Source organism: Pelmatolapia mariae, linkage group LG23 (genome assembly GCF_036321145.2).
Source record: "Pelmatolapia mariae isolate MD_Pm_ZW linkage group LG23, Pm_UMD_F_2, whole genome shotgun sequence".
NCBI classification, from domain to species: domain Eukaryota; kingdom Metazoa; phylum Chordata; class Actinopteri; order Cichliformes; family Cichlidae; genus Pelmatolapia; species Pelmatolapia mariae.
The window spans coordinates 29,260,719-29,280,529 of record NC_086246.1 but is presented as its reverse complement, the minus strand read 5'-3'; the positions used below and the strand labels follow the sequence as shown (position 1 = coordinate 29,280,529).

General features: G+C 40.3%; 1 protein-coding gene across 1 annotated transcript; it reads right to left on the bottom strand.

Annotated features, from left to right (window-relative positions):
- Positions 1-1,338: 1,338 nt before the first annotated feature.
- Positions 1,339-19,240, bottom strand: LOC134621210 (uncharacterized). Its single transcript, XM_063467642.1, has 8 exons — positions 18,970-19,240; positions 16,896-17,312; positions 16,307-16,726; positions 15,737-16,144; positions 14,559-14,999; positions 13,465-13,866; positions 2,668-3,105; positions 1,339-1,771 (listed from the first exon to the last, which is right to left on the bottom strand). The coding sequence occupies exons 1-8, from the start codon at positions 19,179-19,181 to the stop codon at positions 1,339-1,341; spliced, it is 3,171 nt and encodes a 1,056-aa protein (XP_063323712.1). The 5' UTR covers positions 19,182-19,240.
- Between the last annotated feature and the right edge of the window lie 571 nt (positions 19,241-19,811).

Sequence of the window (19,811 nt, the reverse complement as noted above, 5' to 3'; positions counted from 1 at the left end):
AAATCAAAAAGTTACGTTTATCTGTGGTGATTTTAATATTGACCTGTCGAATCCGAAAAAGCATAAAATGACAGACGAATTTCTAAACTCTATGTACAGTTTGAGTTTACATCCTAAAATAACCAGGCCTAGCAGAATTACACCACATTGTGCCACCTTACTCGACAATATTTTCACTAACAATATGGAAAACAACATTGTGAGTGGATTATTAATTAATGACATCAGTGATCACCTACCAGTTTTTGCAGTTTATGACACTAATTATAAGAGAAACCAGCATGAGGAACAACTGAGATACAGACGTGTAAGGACAGAAGAAACTATGAATGCACTTAAGAACGATCTAGTAGGGGGAGGGGCGGTAGTTACAGTCGCAGTAGCACAGGAACAGAGCAGGAGGGAAAGAGAGAGAAAGAGAGCCAGGGACAACAACGTCACATTAGAAAGGTATAGTAATCATCCACAACTATTTTCAATTGCGGATGATAAAGGATTCAGAAAGTGTATTCATGCAGGCCCATATGACAGAGAATGTGCATCTTCTTTTTGTTTTCATATTTTAATTTATATTTAATTGTGTTGTGGTTTGCAGTGTTTTGTGTTGTTTCACTTTAAATTTGTCTAAAAGGAAAAAGCGAAAATTTAAATAGTTAAAAGTTGAAATGTAAATAGTTGGTTTTTGTATTATATGATTTATTTATTACATTTTATGTGGAGTGAATAAATAAAAATATATTTACGGTGGCCGCTAGAGACAAAGCACATACAAACTCCAAAACACGTAAAAACTCCGAAGCACGTACAAACTCCAAAACACGTACAAAACACAACAGACGTGCTCCAGGATGCTAGGCGCAGTGTTGAGCTTTTGTTACCTAGTGGCTACACAAGCCAGGAAGTACCAACAACCAGATTTGGTGTGTGGTAGTAACAGGTAAATGAACATTTTTTTTAATTATTTGAATATATATGAGTGCTTGTGTATAAATATACAAACCATACACATATGCTTTCAATTGTGTAATTTAAGTGATCTAGGTAGCTCTGTTTTGGAAGTTCAGTTAACGCTAGAAATGTGTTTTGGAGTTTGTACATGCTTTGGAGTTTGTACGTGCTTTGGAGTTTGTACATGCTTTGGAGTTTGTACGTGCTTTGGAGTTTGTACGTGCTTCTGAGTTTTTACGTGGTATTTGTATAACTATAAACTATACAAATATGACAAAAATAAGAGAAGAGTCATAATATTTGAATGATGCCAGAATCCATGGAATTCAAATATCTTTAGAAGTTTTCAGAGTCTATTTTTTCTTATAAAGTTATTAAAGTACAATTCATTTACCTGAGCTGTGAGATATAAGGCAGACACTGCAGGAAACTCCTCACTTCACTCTCTTCATGTGAGCAGCCTGTCAGCTCCACTTGTTTCTTCTCTGGTTGGAGTTTCAGCACTTCCAGGAGGATGGAGGTCTTTCTCTCTGAGAGGTTTATGGACCAGACTGCAGGAGTTGACTGGAAAACTGACTGTAATGATGGAAGGACACTCAAGCCTGTTTTAGTCTCACAGTCCTTCACATGAGAGCACAGATCCAGGAAGAATTTACACTGATATTCCCTATCATCATCATCAGCTATGTCTCTGTCATTAAAAGGGAATGTTTTAAAACTGCACACTGATAATAACAGCTCCAGTATCTTCTCTTCTGGCTGCTTCTCTGATTCTCCTTCTTTTCGCATGGTTTGACTTGGTAGTGAAAATGAAGGCGAAAAACTGGAAGGAAAATTGAAAATTTCATCTTAATGTGATATGCACAATGAAAGATGTACTGTACAATGACAGATACACTGAATAATGTTTAGTCATGTTTAGCCACGTTCTGGTTGAGACTGTAAAAAAGCTCTAGAAGAGTAAAACAGGACAAAACAGACCTTACATTACATTACATTACATTCTGAGTGAACTTTTGCTATTTTGGAATTAAGACCATCTTACAGAGGCAGAGTTTAAAGATGGGTAGAGATTTGCCCATTATTTCCAAAATGTCACTTTCAGGGAAGGCCTTACAAATTTCAGCAAAACCGTTCCAAACTGCATACTGCAGCTATTACAACAGAATTGCTTCATAATAGATGAGTTTGGGTGCCAAAGTTGCATGTTTGCAATCCAGACCTGTAACCAACTTACAGCATTTGCTGAATCGTGAAATGAAAAATAGGATAAAGAAGACTCAGGACTATTGATAAGCCAGAATCCTATGTCAGACAAGAGTAGGACATTATTTCTGTCCTACCAGTCCAGCAAATAATCTGCTCAGTTCCCAGACATTTATGAAATGTTGTTTAAAGAAGAAGGGACTCTACCTAGCGATAATCATGAAATAGTAAAATATCTCATTTTAAACACTTCATGTCCTCTGTGTTCTACTGTGAATCAAATCTGGGATAATGATATTTCCAAAAAAATGCATCCTGTTTATATACATATTTTATTTACATTTAATTCCAATTTTAGGGACTTGGGGTTGTCTGTAGAAAGATAAACCGAGAACATTTCTTTTATCTTAAAAAATAGGTATACTTTTGTTGCACATACTGTCTAAGATGAATTTAATTTAGTTTACAACAGCCCATATAACCAGCTGATCATGTAAAGTAAAACATGTTTACCTAAGCTGTGAGATGTAGGGCAGACACTGCAGGAAACTCCTCACTTCACTCTCTTCATGTGAGCAGCCTGTCAGCTCCACTTGTTTCTTCTCTGGTTGGAGTTTCAGCACTTCCAGGAGGATGGAGGTCTTTCTCTCTGAGAGGTTTATGAACCAGACTGCAGGAGCTGACTGGAAAACTGACTGTAGTGATGGAATGACACTCAAGCCTGTTGTAGTCTCACAGTCCTTCACATGGGAGTACAGATCTAGCAGAAAGTCACACTGGAATTCATTTTCTCTGTTATCAGCCACGTATCTCTCATTAAAAGGAAACGTCTCATATCTGCAAACTGATGACAGCTCCAGTATCTTCTCTCCTGTCTGCTGTCTTCTTTCAGCTGCTGCACAGAAAAGATTTCCAAAAAATGTGATTCCTTCTGACCACTCAGGATGAACACTGCAACAATTTTAAAAGAGAGAGAAAAGAAAAATTTAGTGATGATTTAATCTTTATTGCATAAACACAACCACATACTACTCCATGTCTGTCCTATAGGTCACAGACAACCATTCACACGCACACCTGCAGGCAATTTAGAGTTTCCAATTAACCTATCCCCACTAACTGCATGGCTTTAGACTGTGGGAGGAAGCCGGAGTAACCAGAGAGAACCCACACAAACACGGTGTGTAATTGAACTCAGGACCTTCATGCTGTGAGGCAACAGTGCTAACCACCGTACCACCAGCAATTAAATCATTGCTTCAATTTTTCCGGCTCTCTCAAGAATTCTTAAAAAGAGGCTCTAAAACAAACTGACTAATGATCTGTAGAGGAATGGTTTATTTGAAAAGTTTAAGTCAGGATTCTAAATTCCTCATAGTACAGAAAAAGCTACACCTTTTGCAACAAGTCTGTTCTGTTATCACTAAAGTTGTAAAATGTTGTTGTGTCACTAAAATATCATTTTTGAGTCAGTTTGTTATTCACTATGTGTTTACAGCACCCTCTGTGGTTGCTCCAAGTAATGCATTTTAGAAACGGCTTTATTTTGAAAAAACTTTATTGAACAGGAAGTCGTCTCAGTCAAGCGAAGCAAGTGAGCAAAAAGAAAGGAAACATATCAGCACGCAGTTTATGGTGTCTTTTTGGAGAAAATACTGTCTACATCTTCTGTTTATGGTTGTATCGCCGGTATGTACTGAAAGTATAAGTTCTAACTTAGTGCATTGCCAGTGCAATATGTTGCCTGCTAATGCAGTATTTGGCTGTAAAATTAGTCCCTTTGTTATGCTAGCTACCCACGATTTTGGAGGTCATCTGGGATAGCATCCATAGTACAAGTTTACATATGACATACGCTATGTAGTCGCAATGTGATATATAAATGCAGATTATGCTGCACATATGTATATCATGACTGTATTGTTTGTCTTGTTTTCAGTTTCACCCTTTTGAATTTCAGTAAACCTGTTGACAACATTCATCAGTCTTCAGAGTGGTGATATAAGAAAGGTGTTAACGCTGTTGCATCAGACATGCACCCATAACGGCACAACCTCAGTGTAGCATTTGACACTGTTGACCGTAGTCTCTTCATGCATGCTCAATCAACCACTTAAGGAAATCCCCAAAAATCTGCTCATTTGCATGTAGTGTTCAGTCGGAGAAATATTTCATTGCTCATCCAAGTGACTTTGTCAGTCTCAACTGACTGCAGAAAAATTGTCAACCCCAGGGATCCAGTCCCTTGGCACAAAGTAATATAGTGTATGCTGTGATTTGCTGTGATTTCTACATCAGAGAAAAAACAAAACAAAACCTCAGACTAAGAGGATGGCACAACACAGAAGACAACCCATCAGGGCAGGACCCCACAGTCTATTTACACCCATAGGTCAACAGCCACTCTTTCAATTATGAGCATGTACACATCCTGGACAGAGAGGAATGCGTATTTAAGCTGGGAGTCAAGGAGGCCATTAACATGGGGCCTGCGGGGCTTGTGGTGGTGGGTGCTGGCTGCCCGTGGCACAATTCATTGTCGTTTCCATTATGCAGTATTATTAGAAGCATAGCATACATTTTTATTGCTATGCAGATGACACCCAGGTTTATTTATCCTTGAAGCCAGATGGCGCACACCAATTTCTTAAACAGGAATGTCTTAAAGGTGTAACGGTCCTCGGTCGGTTTGAGTCTTTCTATGTTTTTGTTATTTGATATTATTATTTATGTTTAAGTCCTCTGTGTTAGTCTAGAGTTATTCTATTGGTCGTTCTTTTTGTTCATTGCATCTCCCCTCGTGTCTTTGCCCTCTGTCTTCCTCAGTGTGTCTGTGTTTGTGCTTATGTGTGTTCTTGTGCTGTGTTTCCCCTCCTTGTGGTTTATTCCATGTTTGTCCATGTTGCCCCAGTCCGCCATGTCTCACTTGCCTCCTCTATCTCTCCCTTGTGCTCCTTTGTGTTCCCTCACTTCCTCTCGTCTGCCTCTCCTTCCCTCTTGTGTCATGTTCCCCAGTTTCCTGTTTTATTGTGAAAGTCTCGTGTTTCCATGTTCCGTGTATCTTGCTTTGCTTTCCCTGTGGCATCATGTTAATTTGTGTTAGCTGGGTTCCCCATGTGTCCTCACTTCCCTCATTATCCATCTGTGTATTTATGTCTGTGTCTCCCTCAGTCCTGTGTCGCGATCTCCCTCATGGCTGTGTGGCTCCGTGTGTTTCCCTGTGCGAATTCTTATTGGAATATCCCAGTGTAGCTAGTATTATTTTCCTTGTTTCAGCAATAAAGCTGTGTTCTTTTGAGTTTGAGTCTGGGTCCTTAACTTTTTGCACACAGTCGCTTTGTGACAAAAGGCTTCGACAACCTCTAATTTCCTGCTTCTAAATGCAGACAAAATTGAATTTGTACTCTGCTCTGAAAATCATAGAAACGTCTAACCTTACCTTGCCTAACCTTCTTACTCTGGATGGCATTACCTTGTCAAAGTGAGGAATCTTTGAGTCATTTTTGACCAGGATATATCCTTCAACATACATATTAAACAAATAAGCATGAATGCGTTCTTGCATTTGTACAATATCTCTAAAATTAGAAACACCCTGTCTCAAAGTGATATTTGCTTGTCTTTATTGGTTGTAACTATTACAACCAAATGTCCATCAATTGTTCTTGATTGGCTTCCTGTTAAATTATAGATTTAACAGGGAGCCAATCAAGAACAATTGATTGGCATTTAAAACCCTTCTCACATACAAGGTCTTGAATAATCACACTTCATCTTATCTTAAAGACCTCATAGTACCATACCACACCTATAGAACACTTCGCTCTCAGATTGCGGGCTTACTTGTGGTTCCTAGAGTATTTAAAAGTGGAATGGGAGGCAGAGCCTTTAGCTTTCAGGCCCCTATTCTGTAGAACCAGCTTGCAGTTTGGATTTGGGAGACAGACACCCTCTCTATTTTTAAGATTAGGCTTAAACGTTCCTTTTTGATAAAGCGTATAGTTAGGGGTGGATCAGGTGACCCAGAACCCTCCCTTGGTTACAGTGCAATAAGCCTAGACTTCTGGGGGCTTCCCATGATGCACTGAGCATTTCTTCTTAATTCACCTCCTTCAACTCTGTGAGTTTATACACCACTTTGCATTTAATCATTAGTTATTCGTAAACTATAGTAGATCTGTTCTGCAGTGTGTCTTTTGTCCAGTCTCCCTCCCCTCATCCCCAACCACTTGTGACAGATTGCTGCCCCTCTCTGTGCCCGTTTCTGTTGGGGGTTTCTTTTGTTTAAAAGAGTTTTTCCTCACTGGATCTTTTTTGATTATTGGTGTTTTCTCTCTATTATTGTAGGGTCTTTAAGTGCTACTTTAAGTTGCCTCGATGCAAATAAAGCTTACGCATAAGTTCAATAAGGAAGATCTATGATCTCACATCTGTTGGCTCCCAGGTGCTGCCGGCAGCATATAGTCAGATGGTGCAAGCAGAATCATCAGCAGATCATAGTGGCAAAGACCAAAGAATTGAATGTGGACATTAGGAAGACCAGGAAAACCTTGACCCCTGTTTCAATCCAGGTGGTCAATATGGACATTGTGGAGAACTATAAATACCTTGGAGTACCTATAGACAATAAACTGGACTGGGTAAAAAACACCACAGTTTACAGGAAGGGCCAGAGTGATCTCTATTTTCTAAGGCGGCTGAGGTCTTTCAACATCTGTCAGACAATGCTTCGAATTTTCTCTGAGTCTGTTGTGGCCAGTGCCATCCTCTATGGTGTTGCATGCTGGGGTAGCAGGTTGAGGGTCGCAGATACCAACAGACTAAATACACTGATCCGCAAGGCCAGTAATGTTATGGAGATGGAGCTGGACTCTCTTAAGGTGGTGTCTGAGAGGTGGATGTCGTCCAAGATAAGGACAATGCTGGATAATACCTCCCACCTAATACAATAACGTGCTGGCTAGTCACAGGAGCACATTCAGTGAGAGACTGAGATTGCAAAAAAGCACCACTGAACAACACAGGAAATCATTCCTGCCCGTGGCCATCTCCCTGTACAACTCCTCGAACAAAGTTCACAGGTTGGACTCAACTGACAATCATATATATTCTCACCTCTGTAATATTGTCAATATTCTTGATATTTATAATTGAGTAATTTGTATATATTCTTGCTATTTCTGGAATTTGTAAACTCTGTAAAATATTGTATTATTTAAATAGTTTAGTCTGTTACTGTTTTTCACGGTTCTGGGTCCTTTTGACCCAGCATTTTGTGTTTCTTGTGTTTTTATGACCTTTTGTGTTATGGTTTATTATTCTTAGTGGTAATCCTGAGTTTATACTATGTTAACCTTTGTACATTTAGGCTCCCCTTGTATCTTTGCCCTCTGTGTCCCCTTCTGTGTCTATGTGTTTATGTCATGGTCCTGGGTCATTTGACCCAGTAGTACAAATAGACCCAGTGTTTTACGTTTTTTTGCATTTTTGTCATTTTGTATTCTTTTTCATGTTTAAGTCCACTAAGTTAGTCTGGAGTCATTCTATAATACCTAGGTGGTTTAGATTTATTTATTAGACTTCCCCTTGTGTCTTTGCCCTCTGTGTCTCCATCTGGGTGGATGTGTTTAACTTTGTTGTAAGTCTTTGTGTCTTGCTTCCATCATGTTTCATTCTGTTCCCCCCTGCCTGGCATGTTATCCATGTTTCCCCCGTCATGTTCTCTGTCTGTCTGCATCTCTGTGCGTGTGTTCCCTTTACTTCTTGTTTTATTTTGGTAGTCTCCTGTCTCTGTGTGCCATGTGTTGTTTTGCTCCTCTTACTTTGAAGGTATTTAATCTCATGTTATGTTTACTTTTGCATCCCCTGTCTCGTTATGGTTATTCGTGTCAGCTGTGTTCCTCCTGTGTTCTCATTTACTCGTTATCCTTCTGTGTATTTATGTCAGCGTCTCCCTCAGTCCCGTGTCGTGATCTCCCTCATGGCTGTGTGTGATTCTCAGTGTCTTTTCCCTAGTGTTCAGTTCATTATGTTTCCCAGTTTAGTTTTGTATTGTTTATTTCCCCTTTATGCAAATAAAGCTGGTTTTTTTGTTGTTGTTTTTTTAGTTTAAGTCCCATTTCCATGAGTCTGCATCTGGGTCCTCTCTGCCTGCACACAGCCCAATTATGACAGTTTAGGTGTGTTAGTCCTTGTGCCTTATCTCCCTTTTCTGTGCCCATTTTCACTTCCCTGTGTGTGTCATTCCATGTTTCCCATCTATGTTTATCAAGTCAAAGTCAAACTAAACTTTATTGTCATCTCTGCTATATACAGTACAGTATATAGAGAGACGAGACAATGAGGCTCTAATTACATTAAGTTGATGTAGGATTACCCCTAATCCTACATCAACTTTAGGATTAGGGGTAAAAATAAGATAAGAAGAACTTTATTTATCCCGAGGGAAATTCTTTTGTCATACACATGCTCAATGCAGCAAGAGAGACAGAGTAATAAGATATACAATATTTACAATAGAATACAAGTATACAGTAATATACAGTAGATAGGATAGTGCAAAATATAATATCAAATATAACTATATAATGCAATATAACTATATCCTGAAAAATAAATAGCTTAGCTATCAGTGCAGGTGATTCTAAAAGTGACATAGTATTGTGCAAATGGATAAAAGAGTAGCAGCATATGATGGGGAGATGAAACAAACATTCAATGAAAAACTGTTGGGTGATATTGCACGGTCTGAATGGGAACAGAATAGCTTTGTTATTAATCCTCAGGAAATCACCTACAGAGTGAGGAAGAATTGTACAGTTTTATTGCCACCGGCACAAAGGATTTTCTGTGGCGGTCAGTTCTGCCACAGAACTGACCAAAATGAGTGTTTTGCTGCGTGTGCTCCGATGGCCCATCATGGAGGCGTGCATGGGGTGGGAGGGGTTGTCCATGATACAAAGAAGGGGTCAATAACAATTTAAAATTTACAGTTTGATGCTGTAAGTGACCTTGAAGTGATTTAAAATGACCAGTGTAGCAGCTTATGTGAACAGGAGCAGAATTCTTGAGAGTAAGGATTGGCCATAGAGCAGCATCTGCATTACAAAGGCAGTGGTATGTAGAGTGCAATAGAGTCTGTTAACAGACTCGGACTTTGTGTGGGTCCATGTGGTGGGTGGGAGTGGGAGAGCCGGTAGTGAGTTCAAGAGCCTGATGGCTTGTGGGAAAAAGCTATTTCGCAGATGCTGCGATAGCATCTGCCGGATGGAAGGAGAAGAAAGAGTCCACGTGTGGGGTCAAGCACGATGCATGAGGCTTTACTGATGCAGCGCTTGTGGAAGATGTCCTGTAGCAGAGGGAGAGATGTTCCAATGATCTTAGCAGCTGCTTTAATGATCCGTTGTAGCTGGCTGAGATCGCCGACTTTGCTGTTGCCGAACCACATGGAGATGCAGCTGGTCAGGACACTCTCTATGGTGCTCCTGTAGAACACAGTGAGGGTGGGAAGAGGAAAATTGGCCCACTTCAGGCATATCAGGAAGTGGAGATGCTGCTGGGCCTTTTTTGGTGATGGAGGTGATGTTGGTGGTCCAGATGAGGTCGTCTGAGATGTGAACTCCCAGGAACTGATGCTGTTAACGGTGGTGGTGGAGCGAGTCTTCCTGAAGTCAATGATCATCTCCTTGGTTTTGTCCACATTCTCTGACAGGAAATCTAGTATCCAGTTGCAGAGAGAGGTGCTCAGTACCAACTTGCTGAGTTTGTCAAATAGTTTTTGGGGGATAATGGTGTTGAATGCTGAGCTAAAGTCTATGAACAGCATTCTGACATAAGCGTCTTTCTTGTCCAGGTGAGAAAGTTTGAGTTTGCTCTTCACATGTGCCATGACAAGTCCCTTGAAGCTCTTCATGATGATGGGGATCAGTGTGATGGGACGGTAGTCATTCAGGCAGGATACTGAGGATTTCTTTGGCTCTGGGATGATGGTGGTGGACTTGAAACATGCTGGGACAATCATCTGGCTCAGCGATGAGTTGAAAATGACTGTGAAGACATGGGCCAGCTGATCAGCGCAGTCTCTCAGCACGCGACCTGGAATATTGTCTGGTCCAGTAGCTTTCAGTGGGTTGATCTTGGTGAAAGTTCTCCTCACGTTGGCTGCAGGCAGAGAAATGATCTGGTCAGTGGTGGGGGGCATGGCTTTCTTCGCTTGTGCGTTGTTCAGTGCATCAAACGGTGTGTAGAACTTCAGCTATTCAGGAAGTGTGGTATCTCCATCACAGCTGCCTGAATGCCCTGCTATAAACTGCGAGAGTCTTTTGTGTTGTGAAAATGGCTCTGGATCTTTTGTGTATGTGCACGCTTTGCTTGTTGGCGCGAGAGAGGTTGGCTCTGGCTGTTCTGAGAGCTGTTTTATCTCCAGACCGGAAAGCAGCATCTCTCCTTCTCAGACATGCACGTACCGCTGCAGTGAACCGCTGCAGTGAATCATTGGCTCTCGTGGTGATGTTTCTGGAGACCGTTACATCATCTGTGCACTTACTGATGTAGCAAGTCACCGATTCAGTGAACTCGTCCAGGTCCAGGAAGACATTTTGGGTGGCTCCCTCTTTCAACATGTTCCAGTCTGTGCACCCGAAACAGTCCTGGAGTGCACATTGGTAGAAACTTTATCCAGGCAGTTCTCCCGTTGGGTTGGAAAGTTCACGTGTTGATTGTTGCGTGGTTGAAGTCGCCGGCTACAACAAAAAAAGCTTCCGGGTGCGCAGTCTGGATCTTGTTGACAGCTCTGCTAGTGCCATGTTAGCATTAGCATTTGCTGGAAGATACACTGCTATAACAAGTATTGAGGAAAACTCTCTTGGTAGATAGAATGGGCGACACTTTACAATTAAAAGGTCTCCTTAGACCTTCTCGTTTTCCTGAGTGTTGTGTCCTCCCAGCCCCCATGTTATGTTATGTTGTTTTGTCTCCCTTCGTGTCATGTCTCTCTCCCGTCCCCCCTCTCATCCTCCCTCGTGTCCCCTGGCTCACTCTTGTCTGCCTTTCCCAGACTCCTGTGTAATATTCCACCATTTCCTGTTTTATTGTGAAAGTCCCATGTTTTCATGTTTGGTGTAGTTCCCCTGTGGCGTCTTGTTAATTCGTATCAGCTGTGTTCCCCGTGTGTTCGCACTTCCCTCGTTATCCTTCTGTGTATTTATGTCAGCGTCTCCCTCAATCCTGTGTCTCTCACTGTGTTTCTCTAGGTTACAGAATCCCAGTTTAGTTTCGTTGTCTTTGTATCACCTCCACGCCAGCTAATAAAGCTGTGTTTTTGAGTTTATTTTCGTCTCTGTGAGTTTGCATTTGGATCCTCTCCTGCCTGCTGCACAGCCGAATCATGACACTGTTACTGTCTTGGAGCAACTGTAACTGTAACCCACATAATTTCTTTAGGGATTAGGGCCATCAGAGACTAACCATCAAACACCTATCTATATTCTGTTCATCAATAAACCATGTTCATTCTTTTTAATGACCTCTCCTTATTAAACTGTTGGTGTAATTTGGTGCTCTATAAATTAAACTGAACTGAACAGTAGATGAACTGGGCAAAGATCAACTGAGCATCCTGAGTGAGTGAAATCTCTTTGCAGAGCTGCCAAATTGGGTAAATAAACTTTCCCTGTTGTACTTTTACAATACTTAATGTATTTAAAATGTGTTTCTTATATTTTTGAAGCCAGCTTTGGGGTCAGTTTTAAAATACAGTCAATGAGCTGTTCATACTGTTTCAAATGAGGGCTCTCTTTTATACCTTCTTCTTTATTACAACAGGCTGGAACAGCATGCACATCACTGCAGACACAGTGGCATCACAATCTCCCGCTCCACTGTCCCCTGACTTGTGAACAAGAACCTTGAAATACTTACTTGAAATACTACTAAAAATCCTCCACTTGGGGCAACAACTTGTACCTGACCTGGAGTGAGCACTATACCCTTTCCAGCTAAGGACCACAGTCTTAGATTGGGAGGTGCTTCATACTCAGCTGCAAAGCACCCTAGTACAAACTGGAGGTTACCAACTGATGAGGCAAAGATCACCAGCTGATCTGCAAGGAACAGAGATGATCCTAGGCTCATCAGGATAGAATGGGACTGAATGACATGAAGCAGTCAGTCAGTCATCCTGTACTGCTGGAGCACCGCCCACTTGATGCGCCCAGGTTTGTGGTTAATTGCCTTTTCCACAAAGTCCACAAAAAACAAACAAACTGTTTGGGCAAAGTCCCATGCTCTCTCATACAAACCTCAAGAGGATAAAGAGCTGGTCTAACATTCTACAACCAGGACAGAAACCACATAACTCCTCCTAGATCTGAGGTTTGACTAACACATTCTCTTCACCAGCACCCTAGCATAGATGTTCCTAGGGATCTAAGAAGTGTGATCCTTCTGAAATTGAAGCCCACGCTTCAGTTCCCCTTCTTGAGAAGGGTGATCACCACCCTGGTCTGCCAATAGAGGCACTGACTCCCGTGTGACATTGCAGAGACATGTCAACCAAGACAGCCCTACAACATCCAGAACTTTAGGAACTTAGGGTGAACTTCATCCACCCCAGTAGCATAGCCATTGGAGCTTTTTGACTACTTCAGAATCAGAATAAGAATATGTTATTAATACCTAATGAACTTTTGTACAAAGAAATAAGTGAACTAAAGACAAAAAGCAGGAACAACTGTAACAGGCTGCATGCGCGGTTGACGCATACGCATTTCAGGTACCCAAAAAGTGATGGGTAAACAATCCTCCTTGTCCCCAGACTCTGCTTCCAATACAGCGTCGGGCCCAAAACGCCAGAATTTCAGGTTAAACCTCACAAAATTTTGACAATCACCAAACAGCTAAAACAGTAAATAAGAGCAGGTACACGGATTCTGCACAAAGACGTAAACACAGAGCGCGGACCCGACGACGCGTCAGAATCAGTGAGATGTCGGCTTTCTCACCAGATGACACGTACACGGACATGCCGTCGGGGCTGAAAGCCGACAGCTCACTGATTTTGATGCGTTGGCGGGTCCGCTCTTCGTGTTTACATCCTTTTTGCGCTAGAAACCCGTCATACATCTATAGTAACATTAAACGATCAGTGGGTGGCAGGATATGGAGTGAAACATCAGTGTCCAACATAGTGGTTTATGTGCAAGTATACCATCAACACTGACACAAATACAAGAAAACAGCCTTTGAATAGCTGTCCACTGTAGTGACCACTATGCGTGAGAGGGTTAATCATGTAAAGTACAATTCAGTTACCTGAGCTGTGAGATATAAGGCAGACACTGAAGGAACCATTTTGCTTCACTCTCTTCATGTGAGCAGCCTGTCAGCTTCACTTGTTTCTTCTCTGGTTGGAGTTTCAGCACTTCCAGGAGGATGGAGGTCTTTCTCTCTGAGAGGTTTATGGACCAGACTGCTGAAGCTGACTGGAAAATTGACTGTAATGATGGAAGCAAACTCAAGGCCATTTCAAAGTCACTGGAGTACAGGTCAAGTAAGAAATCACACCATATTTCTGTAAGAGGAAATCCTCTGTATGTGCACACTGATGACAACAGCTTCAATATCTTCTCTCCTGTCTGCTGCTCTCTTTCTGCTGCTGCACAGAACAGATTCCCAAAGAACGTGATTTCTTCATCTGACCTCCTAGGAACAACACTGGAATAATAAAAAAAATGAAACATTTAAAGAGGATTTGATCTCAAGTGCATAAATACATTGTCACACTATTGATGGACTTCATCTTGTCTATGTGTGTCCTGAACTATGTAATCATACTCTAATTAAACTCATAATTTAAAGTTATCTTCCATCAGAGAAGGTGAACATTGTTTTTAGACTTTCACTGACTCTCAACATGCGGTGTGTCTAATCAGTGCATGTTGAACTGTACCTGTCATTTAATTTGGGTTAGAGAATAAAACACCAAATATTAACAATATATTAACAATATATAAGGATGAATTGCCGATGACTATCAAAATCATTGCTCAATAAATCTGTAGCCGATTACTTATTTTTAATTGATGGAAACAAAATCTATACAATTGATATGGTAGGTACAGGAGATAGGAGTGATATTTATGTCAAATCCAACACAATTACCTCTACAACTCTGCCAATTACTAAAAAATCTCTTTCTGACTCTGGAGATGCTTTTAAATCTATTTCACATATTCTGGATAAATGTAATGAATCTGAATTCATAAAAGTGGGTATGGATTTCTGTGTCTGTGTGTGATGGTATATATTCAGATTTGCTTTGGTCCTTAAATTATTTAGGACCTTCCTGGTTTCAGAGCAGATCTCTTCTTATGTTGACCTAATCATATAAAGTACAGTTCATTTACCTGAGCTGTGAGATATAAGGCAGACACTGAAGGAAACTCCTCACTTCACTCTCTTCATGTGAGCAGCCTGTCAGCTCCACTTGTTTCTTCTCTGGTTGGAGTTTCAGCACTTCCAGGAGGATGGAGGTCTTTCTCTCTGAGAGGTTTATGGACCAGACTGCAGGAGCTGACTGGAAAACTGACTGTAATGATGGAAGGACACTCAAGCCTGTTTTAGTCTCATAGTCCTTCACATGAGAGTACAGATCCAGCAGGAAATTACACTGATATTCCATATCATCATCATCATCATATGCCATGTCTCTGTCATTAAAAGGGGACATTTTGTAGCTGCACATTGTAGATAATAACTCCAGTATCTTTTCTCCTGGCTGCTTCTCTGTCTCTCCATCGTCCCAGATAATCTTGGTTTGGCTTGACAATAGCAATGAAGGAGATAAACTGGAAGGAAAGTTAAAGCATAAAAAACACACATTATTAAGTGTTATTAATATACTGTTACAAATGAATAATATTTACTTGAGTTCATCTGTGAAAACAGTAAAAAGCTGTAGAAGAGTGAAGAAAAAAAAAAAGATATGCTAGATTACTGCTTCCACATGAGAATTTTACTGCTAAATATTCACCATAGAATATATAAAAGACTGATGTAGCTTTCAGTTGTGAAAACGGAAACAAATGAAGAAATGCCTTAAAACTGTTTTTTTCTATCACCGAGCAGGGGTTGGCTCATCTGTTTTCTAAATTAGGGTTATTGATTAACGATTTTTCAAGTCACAGTCAGCTCCACCCCACTTTCAATATATCTGAATTAAAAACACCAATTTGGTGACTGCAAAAAGTTTTGACTCAAGGTTTCATCATGGAACTGAACAAATCAGTGACTGATTTTGCAGTGGCTATGCCTATCTTTTATGTTGTTGGTGATCTTGACACAAATGTAGGGTATGACTTTACTGAAGTCGGAAACTGAAAAAAGTCTCAGTATCATACATGTTACTAATAATCTTAAAGTAGGAGATTTCTCATCCCGACATGGGAGATAAAAAGTACTCTGTTACTTTGGTGCCCAAACACACTTTAGCTAAGTAGGTAAGGAAATTATATAACAAACTAAGACTGGCTTAAACTGATTTACATCACAAGACTCAATTTAAAAAGCTAATCATATAAAGTACCTGAGGTGTGAGATATAAGGCAGACATTGAAGGAAGCCCAGGACTTCACTCTCTACAACTGGCCACCTTGTCAACTTCACTTGTTTCTTCTCTGGTTGGAGTTTCAGCACTTCCAGGAGGATGGAGGTCTTTCTCTCTGAGAGGTTTATGGACCAGACTGCAGGAGCTGACTGGAAAACTGACTGTAGAGATGGAAGCAAACTCAAGCCTATTTTAGGCTTACAAGAGTACAGATCCATAAGGAAATCACCCCATACTTCTATAAGATGAAATCCTTTGTATCTGCACAGTGATGATAACAGCTCCAGTATCTTCTCTCCTGTCTGCTGTTCTCTCTCTGCTGCTGCACAGAACAGATTCCCAAAGAACTTGATTTCTTCTGAAGGTTCAAATAACTGAGAAAAGATGCTGAAATCACAAGAAAAAAATGTGACAGTGTTGTTATAAACTAGAAATACTATTCTTTGGACTGTAGAACTGAATTTATGAGAAAAGAAAGTATCTATATGCATGCAGACTTAAAAAAGACGAGGCAGCTACAAGAACAAAAATGAGAGAAAGTTTATTTACCTGAGCTGTGAGATATAAGGCAGACACTGAAGGAAACTCCTCACTTCACTCTCTTCATGTGAGCAGCCTGTCAGCTCCACCTGTTTCTTCTCTGGTTGGAGTTTCAGCACTTCCAGGAGGATGGAGGTCTTTCTCTCTGAGAGGTTTATGGACCAGACTGCAGGAGTTGACTGGAAAACTGACTGTAATGATGGAAGGACACTCAAGCCTGTTTTAGTCTCATAATCCTTCGCATGGGAGTACAGATCCAGCAGGAAATCACACCATTTCAAGTTAATAGGAAATCCTCTGTATGTGCACACTGATGATAACAGCTCCAGTATCTTCTCTCCTGTCTGCTGTTCTCTCTCTGCTGCTGCACAGAACAGATTCCCAAGGAACTGGATTTCTTCCGATGATTCTGATAACTCAGGAATTACACTAAAATTATGAGCACAACAATTTGAGATTGCTGTTCTAAAAAAAGAAATACAGTTCTTTCAAGTGTAGAATGGAATTTTTGAATACAAAAATATGTGCATCATGCAGAGTTACGATAGGTGAGGCAGCTTCCAGAGGAACAGCAGTTATGAAAATTACAATCATTTACCTGAGCTGTGAGATATAAGGCAAACACTGGAGAAGTTTCCTCAATTCACTCTCTTCACGTGAGCAGCCTGTCAGCTTCACCTGTTTCTTCTCTGGTTGGAGTTTCAGCACTTCCAGGAGGATGGAGGTCTTTCTCCGTGAGAGGTTTATGGACCAGACTGCTGGAGTTGACTGGAAAACTGACTGTAATAACTGAAGGACACTCGAGCCTGTTTTAGTTTCATAGTCCTTCACATGGGAGTACAGATCCAGCAGGAAATCACACTGATATTCTACAACCATGTAGAATGTTTGGCACAAAGATAATAACAGCTCCAGTATCTTCTCTCCTGTCTGCTGTTCTCTCTCTGCTGCTGCACAGAACAGATTCCCAAAGAACCTGATTTCTTCTGAAGGTTCAAATAATTGAGGAATGATACTGAAACCAACACAACAGGGTTTTTTTTTTAACATTGATTTTCACTTGATCATTTTTCTGATCTAATATTATAATCTGCATGGAGAAAGGTTTTAAATAAATGAGAAACAGAAATCAATACAAATACAAAGTACTGGGCGAGTTACTTTGAAAAAGTAATTAGTTAGAGTTACTTGTTCAAATAAAGTGACTGAGTTAGTAACCGAGTTACATTATTATAACAGTAACTAAATACCAGGAAATGTAACTAACTACTTTAAAAAAAATGTTTAACCCTCTGGGGTCCAGGGTATAATTGGCTGTTTTTTGCTACTTTTGATTTTGCCTCTGCATTTCCCCTTTAAAAACTGTTTATCTTGCCTTGTTTGGTATTATTCTTTTCAGCTCAACCTCACGTCTGAATTTACAGTTATTCTTCTTCATTTTGACATACTGTATTTACACAATTGATCTAAAATCAGACAAAAAAAACATAAAATCTGAGTAGAAAAAAGTTATATTTTTTACTGTAACAACCACAATCATGTTTAACGAATAATTTTCATAACTTTAAAATCAATATAAATTGTAAATTTAAAAAAAACAAACAAACCAATGCACAAGTTTTGAAAACAGCAAAGTTATACGCAGCTATTTACCTAAAAATGTAGCCAAGGTGTTTTTTTTAATAACCATTTCGAACTATTTAGAGAACAATAAGGTGTCCTGCATCAAATAAGATGCCAAAGAAATTATTTGTGCCACTCCAAAATATAATTTTTGTCCAGTATAAGATAAGGGAGAACACCACAAGCCTGATACCTGCAGGCCTGACAGCAGGAGGTGTATCACTCCTCCTGCTTTCCATCTGGAGACAGAATTTACACTGTAATCTGCCTTTGGTGGCTTTATGGCAGCATCTGTGACATTCAGCAGTCGCCTCATTGTTCTGACACACAAAACAAAAGTATAGACTACACTATACACCAACTACATAATGCACCACAACACACTAACTACTCACTCCAAACATGGTAAACATCACAAATCTCTCACATCTCAAAACTCGCTCTCTCTTTCGCTCTGTCGCCACCGTCATTCGTAAAACTTCCCCCTCTTCCTAAACAACCACAAGCCATGTTGCCATGACATTTTTTGATTGGTCTACATGGTACATTTTTCCACCAATAAAAAATGGTGGGGGGTTTTTGTTTTTGCTCGCAAGTGGAGAGTGCTTTCGAGCGCTTTGCTTAGAAAATGCTGTTTTTACTGTTTCTTCCCGCAGTAAACATAACCATAGTATTAAAGAAAAAAAATGCTTGTATTTTTTTTAATCAGAACTCTGGTTTCACGTGGCCTATCAACACAATTTAAAAACAACTATATAGTTTGAAGTCCCCACTTTTAACACAAAAATAGACATTCAGGGTTGTCTTGGATTGACATAGCAGTACTCTTGCCATTGTTTTGCACCCTAGCTCCTGGTAAGCTGAAGACAGCTTCAACTGTCTGTGTGTTGAAAAATAGAAACGTGTCCGCAAGGCACTTTTCTTGTTAGTAATGGTAAGGGCATTGTTATGATAGAAATAGTAATTAGTTAGATTACTTGTCACTGACAAAAGTAACAGCGTTACTCTTAATGCAGTTATTCCCACCACTGCAAATGAAGACCATTTACCTGAGCTGTGAGATATAAGGCAGACATTCAAGGAAACTCCTCACTTCACTCTCTTCATGTGAGCAGCCTGTCAGCTTCACTTGTTTCTTCTCTGGTTGGAGTTTCAGCACTTCCAGGAGGATGGAGGTCTTTCTCTCTGAGAGGTTTATGGACCAGACTGCAGGAGCTGACTGGAAAACTGACTGTAATGATGGAAATACATTCAAGGCCATGTCAGTCTCAGTTGAGTACAGGTCAAGTAGGAAATCACACCAGATTTCTGTAAAGGGAAATCCTCTGTATGTGCACTTTGATAATAAAAACTCCAGTGTTTTTTCTCCTGTCTGCTGTTCTTTCTCTGCTCCTGCTCTGAACAGATTTCCAAAGAACCTGACTTCTTCTGAAGGTCTTGATAATTCAGGAACAACACTGAATTTAAACACAAAAAAGGAAAACAATTAAAATGTTGTTTAAGGACTTTGTGAAATAATGTCCAAACAATGTGGAATGTGGTAGTTTTTTTTTGTTTTGTTTTTTACACTGACATGTACTTATGGTAAATGCTGCTACTTCTAGTGCAATTAGAAACCATCACAAAGACAACAGTTTACCTGAGCTGTGAGATATAAGGAAGACATTGAAGGAAACTCCTGAATTCACTCTCTTCATTTGACCAGCCTGTCAGCTCCAAGTGTTTCTTTTCTGGTTGGCGTTTCAGCACTTCCAGGAGGATGGAGGTCTTTCTGTCTGAGAGGTTTATGAACCAGACTGGTGGAGTTGACTGGAAAACTGACTGTAATGATGGAAGGACACTCAAGCCTGTTTTTGTCCCATAGTAGAACAGGTCCATTAGAAAATCACAC

Coding starts and splice junctions, on each gene's coding strand:
- LOC134621210 (XM_063467642.1), bottom strand. CDS start 19,181: ATGGCCTTGAATGTATTTCCATCATTACAGTCAGTTTTCCAGTCAGCT. Junction 17,313..18,969: donor CCTTATATCTCACAGCTCAG/GTAAATGGTCTT, acceptor TGTTGGTTTCAG/TATCATTCCTCAATTATTTG. Junction 15,000..15,736: donor CCTTATATCTCACACCTCAG/GTACTTTATATG, acceptor CTTTCCTTCCAG/TTTATCTCCTTCATTGCTAT.